The 12,746-nt window shown below is 35.1% G+C and overlaps 1 protein-coding gene across 1 annotated transcript in view; it reads right to left on the bottom strand.

The window, feature by feature from the left end:
- Positions 1-8,093: 8,093 nt before the first annotated feature.
- The window catches only part of LOC114666416 (kelch-like protein 28), a 31,720-nt gene continuing 27,067 nt past the window's right edge, over positions 8,094-12,746 (bottom strand). Inside the window, exons 4-5 of the mRNA XM_028821270.2 lie at positions 11,471-11,679; positions 8,094-11,128 (exon numbers count right to left, since the gene is read on the bottom strand). Of these exons, the coding sequence (XP_028677103.1) occupies positions 10,965-11,128; positions 11,471-11,679 (373 nt within the window). The 3' untranslated portion in view covers positions 8,094-10,964. The remainder of the gene's footprint in view (positions 11,129-11,470; positions 11,680-12,746) is intronic.

The raw sequence follows: 12,746 nt of genomic DNA, 5'->3' as shown, positions 1-12,746 counted from the left end.
GAACAAACACCATACATTTTCAATGGCAATAAAATTAGGGTGCAGGGAAATATGTAGTTAAAATAAAGTTGTGCTTCTATTTAATGTGCGGTGCTGTACTTTTATAAATTGGAAATAAAGTCTGGCGAGTACTTTTAGATGGCATTATTGATCTGAATTACTTTTAACAAGAGGGGCTACTAATATTAATTGAAATGAGTTGAGGTGAGTGACTCCTGACATTCTGTTTTCCCTTAAAATGACTGATAAAAAGAAACTGAATATGTTTCCCTTCCCACAAAGTTTTCAATAGTTTTTTTCAATCAAACTCTGAACATGCTGAGACACATTGGTGATAAGAATATTCACCCCCATAGACGTTTTCACTTTTCATTGTTTTAAGACATTGAATGACAGTGGAGTTTTGACACTGATCAACAGATAATGATACATTAATGTACAAACTAAAAACAGATCTCTATCAGCTAATCTAAATTGATAACAAACTGCGGAGATCTGTTTTCACTTTGACCCTAAAACGTCTTCTTCCATTAAACAGTGTCAAAAAGCCAGGATAAATGCACTGTTGTTCAATGTTGTTTAACAATAAAATGTGCAAACAGCAAGGGGAGAATATTTTTTATAGGGACCATGTAAGCAAACTTAAAGGCGAGATAAAATTGGGTACATCTACAAGAACGACCCTTCAGTCAATGACATGAGAGGTATCACTTCATGTAGCCCCTCAAGCACATTTCATTCTTTAAATCAAACAACTGATTCATTTGATTCCAAAATTAATATGAAGAGACTGAAGTATTTTGTTTTTCAACATAATCTGTCAAATATGCATGAAATCGAGCAAAATACTTTGAATGACTTGGGTGTTAATAAGTATTGTACATTTAAAATGCCTTTTACCAGGCATAAACTAAACACCAGCAGGGATTGAAACATTAAAGGACTTGACCAAGTGACCACTGCATCTATTAGGATCTGTTAAGATTCACCTTCCGTCTCTTTGTGGTCTTATTAAGAATTTCATTTGAATTTCTCCCACCATTTTTGCAGCTGCATTATTTCAATACACAAATGCAGAACAGAAAACACACACACACCACAGATAGTGAGTGACCAGGCCAGCAGATGAATTAAGTTCCCTGGAGTCATGAGGCAACCCTAAGCACGGAACAACCCAAATCTGAACTAAACATTATGCAAACTACATACATTTATTCGAAATATTATTTTTCTGTAAAAGAACTGACATTTCAATGAAATTGAAAAAATAGTGCATAACAAATTCTTGAAAGAAAAAAAAAGAAATTTGAGTCTTGATGAAATTAGTGTATGTGGATATATCTGTTAATCATTTGAATGTTTTATCTAGAAAAGTCATCTTGGCCTTTTTCAGTACCTTCAATTTTGTAAAGTTTATCATTTAGTTGGGGGAACTGGATGATAATTAGCTTTATACACACACACACACACACACACAAACTGGATCCACATAAACAACCTTTAGTGATACAGTATTTATACTTCATGTCTTTATTTATTTTTACAAATACAGTAAGCACTTCGGTGAAAACATGATGGCAAAAAGGAAGTTCCTTCTTAAGAAAATGGGATGTTACATATACATACATCAACACAATCTATTTGCTTCTTTCTAATGTTTTAACATGCACGTCAGATATTATCTTCACATATGAACAATAGAATTTTTACCTGTGTTTAACGGGAATCTATGAGGCACATGGGCTACACCCCCTCTTCCCCTTTAAAGCCCTCATTGTGAAACAATCTAAAATACACAAAAATGGTATTAACAATAATCCTATTAAAATATACACAATGGATGGGCTTCAGAAATAAATGCATAATTTTTCTTACAATGTTTACTTTAAAGCATAGTCATGATTAAGTTCAAAATCTATGTTCAGAACTGAAGATGTACTCCTTCAGATCTATAAGAGTATAACCAACTATTTTACCAAATTTTAAATTGTAATTTGTTTAGAAATATTAATTTCTCACAATCCCACTTTAAGGTTATTTACATATTAAATCCATACAATTACAGTATGTGTAAAAAGCAATCAAAGTATTTTTGCTATTAAACAGCTGGAGTGCACAAGGATCACATTTTCCCATACAACTGCAATCATGTAACCCCTATACCATAAACAAAATTAAATTCATGTAGAATTCACAGATAATAGATAACACGTTAATGACAGAAATGACTTTAGTGGTATGAATTCACCAACCATAAAGTGAGTTTCAAGTAAAAATTCCTCAAAAGAGTTCATCATAGAGTTTGAGTCATCTACAAATCCTGTTCACATTGAGCTCTAAATATAACAAAAACAACCAAATTTCAAAATCAATATTAATTTAATAATAAGTTAATATTTTATTTGGGCTACTGACTATTGAATTTAGCACAGATTTTTAAATCAAATTTTAACAGGCTAATTCAAAACATATCTTTACTGAATGTCTACTTTGCAGCCCTCCCGAAGCCTATTTATACTTTTGTAGAACATTTAGAGACAGGTTTCTGTTTGCACTTATGACCTTGTAATACACAGAAACAAAGAAGTGTAGAAATCACATAATTCTCATACCCAAAACTCAAAAACTCAGAAGTGAGTATATCTATATTGTATTGCAACATATCAAGTCCACACAGGCTTTGAACTATTAATAATTAATGAAAAAAAAAACAATGGTATTTAGAATTCGTGTGATTTGATCAGTTTCTTGGGGGCATGTTTTAGGGTCTTTAATGCTAACAACACAATTTCATATTAAGTCTATACCTCAGAATATGGGCCAAGTGCTTGAAACATTTTCAATAATCCATAGCCCTATCAATAGTGGCATTGAGACAATGTGATCCAAATACAGACTTATAGCTTCAAACTCAAAATCATTTACATGTCAAATGTAAACACAACACAGCCATCCTTAAAGATAATAATAGTGAACCAATTCTTGAAAGGTTCTTGTTTGCAAAGATAAGACAAACATTCAATTTTTACAAAAATTAGAAAGTAAATTAAATTATGGAAAACAAAAGCACGGTGGTCTTTTTAGGGACATTTCCACCCAACCACAAAATGTCACTTCTTCTGTCATGGCCCACTATGAACCAACCAACACTTATTGCTAAGGAAAACACTACATTGACCAGTGGATTTATTCAATTTATAGGTAATTACCAAACATAGGAAATAAGCCAAAAAGCAAACCCATGACCTTAAATGGAACTGATACAGGTATATAAAATTACATTACATAATAATAAAATAACTTTCATTTTATACCAATATGGAACGAGATGATAAAAAAGTCTAAAATATTTTATTTCTTTCTCTTGGTTCTCTCTTTATCACATGGAAGAACAAATTTAGGTTCCACAAGCCTATTTAGCAAGATATAATTAAGATATTTACAAGAAATTCAGAAACTTTACATACAATAATTCTATGCATTCATATCACTTACATATAAATAATGGTAAATAGAAAAACTGTACAAAAATTATTGCACTATTTAATACTAATATACAGGTATATTAGATTTTGACATCAATACATAAATAAAAGGAAGGTCTTTCAGTAGAGGATTTGGTTAGGCAAACATGAAGACCAAATATAGCAAAATCAAAAAATGCAAGAAATCGAATTAAAGAATGAGTAGCACAGACATTCTTCTTCAGCTTCTACACTAAAGCAATAAAACTCACTCAACTATATGGTCACCAGTATGGAATGACAGAATACCATGTTTTGGATAATAAACCAACACAGAGTTGGAGTATATATTTTATTTTAGATATCCCCCATTGAAAGGTTCACTGTTTAAGACTAGACATTTCAAAATTAGTAAATAGCTACATATGTGGGGAAAACATAGCTGTGCTACTCAAGCTTGATAAAATTAGAATATAAAAGACATCCCTTATTATGTTTTTTTTTTTTTTTGTTCTTTATTTCGTCTTATACGATTTCTCGTATTAGAAATTTGTTAGTTTTCGCATACCCCTTGGGGTCAGAGCGCAGGGTCAGCCATTGTACAGCGCCCCTGGAGCAATTACAGGTTAAGGGTCTTGCTCAAGGGCCCAGCAGAGTAGGATCTCTTTTGGCAGTGACGGGGATTCGAACCGGCAACCTTCTGGATACCAGCGCAGATCCTTAGCCTCAGAGCCACCACTCCACCCCAAGTTGATTAGATTAGAAGCCTTTCATCCCAACAATTAAAATATTTTGCTACTTCTTTGAATGATAAATAAAGATGCTATTACAAAGAACATTTTCTGTAGTAGACAAAATATCTATGGAACCTAGTAGCACAAATAGTGTGGACACAGGTGTTTGTGGAAGAAAACCAAAGATGGAGTACGCCTTTTACTCCTCAGAATGAGAGTCAAAAATTAAGAACAGGTTTATGAAAGGTTGGGAGCGTAAGCTGATTACAGTGCATTGCAAGGTTTGTTAAAAACATGATGAAAAAGAGCTCTTCCACAAAAATAACAACGTAGTTATGACATACATGGTATATGGAGGCACCAAGCATTTGTTCCTTTCAGTCACAGCAAAATCGTAAACAGTAAATGGTAAAGAAAAAAAATGTTATAGAAATGGATAACGGGTAGGCGCTGTTGTTTAGAAAGATCTGCTTTCTCGGTGTCACAGGAGAGAGATGTGAGGCACAATTACAAAAATTAAACAAATGCAGGAAATTTTCTGGAGAGTAGGGAAGGTCAGTTGCAAAGGACACAAAGCCACAACTCACTGGGAAAAAAGTCATCCTACTTGTGTCTTTCAACTCATTACATTACTGTGCTACATCGGCAAGGTGTACAACCTATGGACAGCAGCACCCCTGGTGCCCAAACAGTTACTTTTATTATTATTATTTTTTGTAACATATATGTATTTTAATAATGATAATTATCAAAGAAAATTATCACAGTTAATCAAACATGTGAGAGAAATAAAGTATTTCACAGAAAAAAGACAAAATGTACCAATTACAGGCACAGCTTGAAGATAAAATAAAAAAGGGCCAAAGAAAATCAATTAGTTTCTGTTCAAAAGCCGCCTTTTAAAAAGTAGTTATGTTGACAGGCAACACAATTTGAAACACTGCAGACCTTATCACTAGTGCTCCTCTCAAACATAAATGTCATTTTTGAGTAGCACTTCAAAATGATACTATTTTTCTTTTTAAAGTACAAAATTTCTAATGATGAAACCCATAGACATCAGTTTGTTGCATTAACATTTTAAGCTAAGAAGCTTAATAGTTTCTATTATTTATTTTAAAATATCCACTAAAAAGAAATTAATTTTGTTAGTAACATATCAACATGCATTACAAGAAAGCAAAGAAAATTCTCACAATTCTCATTCTTACTCTTGCCATTGTCACATAAAGACTGAATGTAAAGCTCAAGCTGCAAACGAGACAGCTCTTGTGAAGAGATGTTTCTTGGAAAACTAAAACCATTTTAAGAATGCCACATTTCACAATTCTGAAGTCAATTGTATTTGTTGGAAGCCTGGTCTAATTGAAAAAAAAATAATACATTAAGTGTTTGTAGAATTGTGGATATTCTTAGTATAAGAAACTTAAAGCATTGTGTTCTAAATGAAAAAAACTTTATCAACAAAGAAGGGGTATTTTGTATAAGTGCTGCGGTTTACATTTTTAATGAGAAAAAGAAAAGATAAAGAAGAATTTGAAATCGCTGCGTAATAAAGTGTAGGATTGTTAGCTTAACATCAAAATGTATCTTTTACTTATAAACCTGTTAAACATGTTAGGCTTGTTAGCTTAACAGCAAAATACATCTTTTATTTATAAACCTGTTAAGCAAGTTGGTCCTGTGTTTGTACCGTGTTTATTATATGTTGCTGTGTGTCATACAGCATATGTTTCAGTAAGAAACAAGTACTACATAATTAAATTGGTAATCCATATTTATAATTACACATCAAGAATTACGAACATCTAGCTGATACATTGTTGTTAGAGAAATGGTGAAAACTACTTTTTTTTAATTAAGCTTTTTTCCAAAAAGGTACATTGCAGAACAAAATAACAGCTTGTAATTATAACAAGCATTTTATTTTCTTTTATGCTATATGCATTATTGATACATATTTTTGTACATATTTTATTGGTTAAAGTATGTATTTTCAGGAAATTTTATTTATTTTAGTATTTTTATGGTCAATGAACAATAAGCCTACAGCATTTCATTTTGTTAATAAAAAATAATCAGTTAACACCTGTAGGTCTGCAGTTTAGTTATAAAATACACTTTAATATATGACACAAGGCTTCTATGCATCTGGTTATGCAGGAGCGTAAAGGTTTTTTTTTTTTTTTTAAAGAGACAAAGAAAAAAAATCAGAATCAGTATTAAAATGAAATCTGTGATCGGTATCAGCCTAAAAAAAAAAAAAACCTGATCAGAGCATCCCTGGTTACAATCCAAATGCTCTTGATAATTTTGCTGACAATTCTCACTTACTACCATTAGGAGACCTAATGCAATTATCAATAATTTTGCAAATATTGTATTTAAGGACAGTGATACAGCGTAAAATACAGTATGTCACAAATGTGATGGCACATAAATCACTAAATGCTAATACAGCGACAGCCTTATGATTATTCACTTGCTTTTAATGCATCTCAATTTGTGCAGTTGTATGTATAGAAAATACGCTGTCACGGATGAGCGGGGACACTGCCCGGCCAGGACACCTGGACAGTCCCCGAGTTGGACAATACTTCTCCTCGGCCACGAGAGGGCAGCCGCCCGGGCCTAATTGGGGGCCACAGGAATGGAGCCAGGACACTCACCACTGTGAGAAGACGTGGCCACCGCCAGGGGGCGCCCGGACAGTTAGGGAGTCCTGGACGGCAGCACTTCCGCCACACCAGGAAGTGCTGCCGGAAGTAATCCCAAGGGCACCCGGTGTACTTCCAGGTGCTCTCCTGACACTTCCGCCACACCAGGAAGGGATGTCATGGGGAAGCACCTGGGGCTCATCCGGGTCGTAATAAAAGGGGCCGCCTCCCTCCACTAAGAGAGCCAGAGTTGGGAGGAAGAAGACGACGATGAAGCTTGTAAGGAGGGCGAGAGGAGGTCGAAGGTGAAAGAGAAAGAGTAGAAGAAGAAGAAGAGAAAGAAAGAAAGAAGAAGAGAGAGAGAGAAGGTTGAAGGTGAGAAGAGAAGGAAAGAGAAAGAGAAGAAGAAAGAGTTGGTGAAGGAAGGCATTGTGGTGCTGTAGGAAAATAAAAGAAGTGTGTTTTGGACATTCTGGTGTCTGTCTGTCTGTCTGTGTCTGGGGGTATGCTTTCCACAACGTGTTAACCTATACTAGCAGTGGTGTATTTACTTTTTGAGTAAACCCTAATCTGAAATGTCTGGAACCAGAAGTATTTTAAATTTCAGATATTTTTGGATTTTTGAATATTTGCATTTACATAATAAGATATTTTGGAGACATTATTGATCAAGTAGAGAAATGCAGCCAAACCAACAAAATGACGTTTTGCTCAAAGAATAATTCATATCACTGATCCATTATTATAATGTGAATTGATATGACAAACATATTACACTTTAAAAGTGATTATATTAATAGGCAGACTGTACTTTAGTTCCCTTTTAAGTGGGTCAATTCTACGTATTTACACTAAGGAAATTGTTTGGTTTTTCATCAGTTTATATTGGTTATCTGTTATTACTTCTGTGGGACCTGGCTGTCAGGTTACGAATATCTCAGCCAAGCTCCAGCTCAGTCAGGCCAGCTCTGCTGTAAGCCAGTAACTGAATGACAAGAAGCTACATAAAGTTTTCGTATGTTGTGGGTTCACATACCTAAAACATGACAAGTTTTTGCCAACATAAAAATTAATTACAGCACAGTCCTGTTCTCCTAACATAATTGCACATTTTACTGCACTCATATAGCAACCTAGAAAGAATGAAACTGATTTTGTTAACTGTAAGCAGTGACACTCCATTAACACATAGCACAGGTGTTATTGTTTTGCTCCTAAAACCACATGCAGCATACTGAAACTGCTATGTAGCATCAATCCAGAATTGTGGCACTTCATAACCCCCTGTCCCCAATAGCTGATCGGGTGATGCGTTGTGGCACTCATTACTTTACGGCAGGGGTGTCGAACTCCAGTCCTGGAGGGCCGCAGTGGCTGCAGGTTTTCATTCTAACCATCTTCTTAATTAGTGACCAATTTTTGCTGCTGATTACTTCTTTTAATTAACTTGACTCAGGCCCTTTAGTTTTTTTCCTTAATTACCAGCCAAACAATAATGAGACAAAACAAGCCGCCACATCACACAATATCTGAAAATAAAGAAAGGTGATGGTCTCAGTAAGGTTAATATCTCAAAACACTATGACGATGTTCTTATAAAAAACAGAAAATCAACAGTTTTGGAAATGTCTGCTGTTGCAGAACGAGAGCAGCAACAAGCCGTGGAATTAAATAACGGGTTTAACTTTGAGCTACTTTTTGTATGAAAATGTGCTATATAAATAAATGTTGTTGTTGTAATTAACAGCAAGCAAGCATCGGCTTCTCATTAAAGAAACTGGTTGGAGTTTGAAGCCCCAGTTTAAACTGGTCATCTGTTGGCTCGTTTCACATCTCATTTCTGTTTGGCTGTCATTTAATGAGGAAACAAATCAATTCAGAGGACTGAATCCTTCTAACATCGCTGTTAAAATAAAAGGGGAAAAAAGTGAATTAGCAGTGAAAACTGGTCACTGATTAGGAAAAGGGTTAGAATGAAAACTTGCAGCCACTGCGGCCCTACAGGCCTGGAGTTTGATACCTGTGCTTTACAGGAACCTCAGGAGCCCAATTAATTCCATTTGAAATCTGCACATAAATAAATAAATTAGAGGGAACATAGTGGTATCATGTGAATGCTCCGAAAGTTTTAAATTTTTAAGCATTTAGGATTTTGGAATTTCTGATTAGGGATATTCAACCTATGGTACCAGCCAAAGGACAGCTTTTCACATTTACAAACTAAATGAAGTCAATGGGGAATCTTCCACATTTATATAGTAAATCATTGCTCTTACTGCATTTAGGTAAGTAGATAATTATAGTAAGGGAATTTCTGGCACAGCATTTTTAAAGCACTTTGTACTTCCAAAGAAAGGGGGGTGGAAATCAAGTTGAGAAAGGTCTATTAATATGTCCATTTAGGGACATGGGTTAAGTGTATTTCTGTCAATAGAAAAGACAATGGGAAAACTTACTAAAACTGTTTTTTGTACTCATTAGCCTACTATTTAGATAACAAGAAAATACTTGTTGTGAATGAAAAATAAATCCATCTTTCTTATGTTATCAGACAACAGAATCATCTTAGATTCAGCTAACACAAAGCCTGCTAATACGAAATCTAGTAAAATGTTTTAGGAAAGAACAAACAGAGTTTTTTAGTACATGACTGGATAATGTGTAGAAAGACTCGGTGGACATGCATTCCCAGAATTATGACTTGTATCAAAAAAAAGAAGACATAACAATGTAGATTATAATATCCTACCCAGAACCTAATTAAAAGTCAATCCTAGGGAGGCACAGGAGTGCAGAAATTAACAGACCCCTTTAAGGCACTGTGCTTTATTGCATGGCGCCAGTCTGCTTCCTTAAATAAACAATTTCACTCAAATCAATTGCTTAACTTAAACTTTCCTACTAACGAAAAGCACAGAATAGTTAAATTATATTCACAAGTGTCGTTGATTTTTTAAAAGACAGTAACACCAAAACAATTCATGCACACAGACACACTGCTCTACTGCAAAGACATCAGTAACAGCATTATCCTGAATACTATGATAGCACCAAAATGGCATCATTGTACCTATAAGTCCCCTCTACAGTAACTATAAGCTAAGAATCTGATCTTCACAATTAAATCCTGTAAAATATTATGGGATTTGTGTTATAGTGGCCACATATATATTACATCTGAACTGTACATGTTTATTAGCATTAAAATTAACCACAACCTGATTGGACCCTCACTAAACCTGTTATACGTATTTTGTGTCTAACAAAAAACAGAAAAGCCAACCAGAACACAGATGGGCGATGCGTTCTAAAGTGAATTATTTTCTCCCAGATGCCAACCAGAAAACTGAAAACATACAATTTCTACAGGCAATGCACTATATGTTGTTTTTGATTATTTACAAGAAGAAAGAGAGCCCTTTGTAAGTTAACACATTTTATAAAAAGGTTTTTTTTTTCTGCTCCAACTGTGAAGCCAGGTTTCTTAAAAATAAAGAAAAGCAGTTTGCCCCCTTTGTTTCTCCAAAAACTCATACTTGCAGGAGTGAAAGACAATACTTTCTTATTACATCCAAATGCATACAACACCTCCACTCTCCCTTTGGAGTAAAAATTAAAGAATAAATAAAAAGGTAAAAACAATCACTGAGGTAACAGCATTTAAGGGTATAACAAAAAGTTACAAAGCAAAAAAAGAAAAAAGTCTGCTAAGAATAAATAGAAAAACTTTGAAAGTCTTTGAATTCCATTGATTGGAAAGCTCCCTATCACGAAAAGCTAATGAAGAACAATTCTTCAAGCAAGTGAAATAAAGACAGAAAAAAAAGAAAGATTTTAAATTACACTCTTAACCCTGCTTGATTCTTTCACAGTCAGCAGGCAAACACGCTTGAATCCAAGAGCAGCAGCCAATTTTCTCCTCATTTCTTTTGATCAGACCTCAGTTCACAATGAAGTTCATCGGTCTCAGCAATGTTGGGCACTTTTAATATGGCATGTTCTCGAGTTCTCATCCTCGATCTTCCCTTTTCTTGTATTATTCAAGACAAATAATTTTTCATATCCCCAATGCCCAGAACCCCATCTGCCTCATGTCTGTGTGTTTAGAGTCAAAGTGCAGTTAATCCAAAGTTACAACGGCAGTACTTCATACTGCTAACATCCAGCCAGCTGTCCGTAATTGGATCGTACCGTTGGACTATATTTAAGTATGATGACCCAGAATGACCTCCAACCACATAGAGGTAGTTATCAATGACAGCAGCACCAACGCCTGGGGGGGGAAAAAAAAAACATATTTAAACATTTTTCATATATTAACATATACATTGATGCAAACACAATATGCAACATTTGAGATTTACAAAATTAATCTAGTAAGAAATAATAACCATTGTATGTGGCTGTCCTGAGCACCAATGGATGTCACTTAAAGTCAACAACAAATAAACTAGGCATCTGGACATCTCTGCAAAAACTATTACAATAAATAAAAGCCTTCAAATCAGTCTCCTTGAATAAATAAGGATCCTTCTTAAGAGAACACCATCTTCTCTAGTATGTTCTTTTAAAATATGTCCAAATGTGCTTTAGTCGAAATATTTATCATACTCACCAGTTCTGGGATCATTCATTGGTCTGCACACAGTCCACTGATTCTGATGAGGATCATACCTTTCAATACTAGATAAATGTGAAACGCCGTTGTGACCACCAACAACAAATATAAATCCAAGCATTACACCAACACCAAAGTTTATCCTTTTATCTGCCATTGGTGCCACCATTTCCCATGAATCTCTGCTGGGGTCATATCGCTCCACACTGTATGAAAATAAATTAATTGTTTTGTTAAAATAGCTAAATTCACAATTTCATCATCACCATTATTGTCATTTTTGTTCCACTTATAATGTTGACTATTGAGTTAGCAACCTGCTTAGCTAGGCTATGCTCAGTAAGCTCTTCCAGCAAAGCTTTTGAGATTACAAGATGCTCCCAAGCCCTCAGGGATTTATCATTGTGTCCCGAGTCCGCCATGAGTATTCTCCCAGTGGACTGCAACTTGTGTGCCTCATGTGAGAAGTGCCAAAGAGGCATCCCCACTACAATCCATAATTACTCACTGTCAACCTGTGAAAGAAATAACTGCAAAACACTGCTTGAATGTTAAATAAACTCAAAGGAGTTCACTGGCTTTAGCCTTTGGACATCCTATTTAGCCATGGACCAAAATTCACTGAAGAAAGTGACTAATTCTGTTGCAAGTATAACACCAAGATACAGTGTCACAACAAATATATGTATTTTTATTTTAATTACAACATATCATTTTGGAACCCATGGAATTATGTCTGGCAATGTAAATGACGTGAACATGCCCAAACAATATGATGCAATTTTGGTGGAACTTCGCAAGCATACTCTATTTAAATTTTTCTTGTTCTTACAGTCTACTGCGATGTAATATAAAATAGTGATGGTAATATATAAAACTAGGGGGCTTTGCCCCCTGCTCGCTACATTAGCCAGCCCCCAGGGGTTTAAAGAGATTGTTATTTTCATTTAATTCAATTTTTATTTCTTGATATTTGCCAGTAATAAAGCTGTAGTGAATGAGTTATCCACAGGGGGGGCTGCAAGTGCCATGCTGTGCATCGATTATTTAAAAGCCAGTACAGCAGCTGCTGCTGCTTGTGATGTGCTGCATGATCTGCATGTTGCGCTGCACGACGATCATTTAAAAGCCTGTGCAGCAGCTGTCCTTTTGTCTCACTTCTTTGTCTCACGGGACATTTCAGAGAAATTGTTTTTAAGTACCCCTCCTCGAATCGCCACCTTATCGTGGTGGAGGGGTTTGCGTGTCCCAATGATCCTAGGAGCTCCGGGGC

This window comes from Erpetoichthys calabaricus, chromosome 16 (assembly GCF_900747795.2).
Source record: "Erpetoichthys calabaricus chromosome 16, fErpCal1.3, whole genome shotgun sequence".
NCBI lineage: Eukaryota > Metazoa > Chordata > Cladistia > Polypteriformes > Polypteridae > Erpetoichthys > Erpetoichthys calabaricus.
This window is presented reverse-complemented; position numbering and strand designations above follow the sequence as displayed.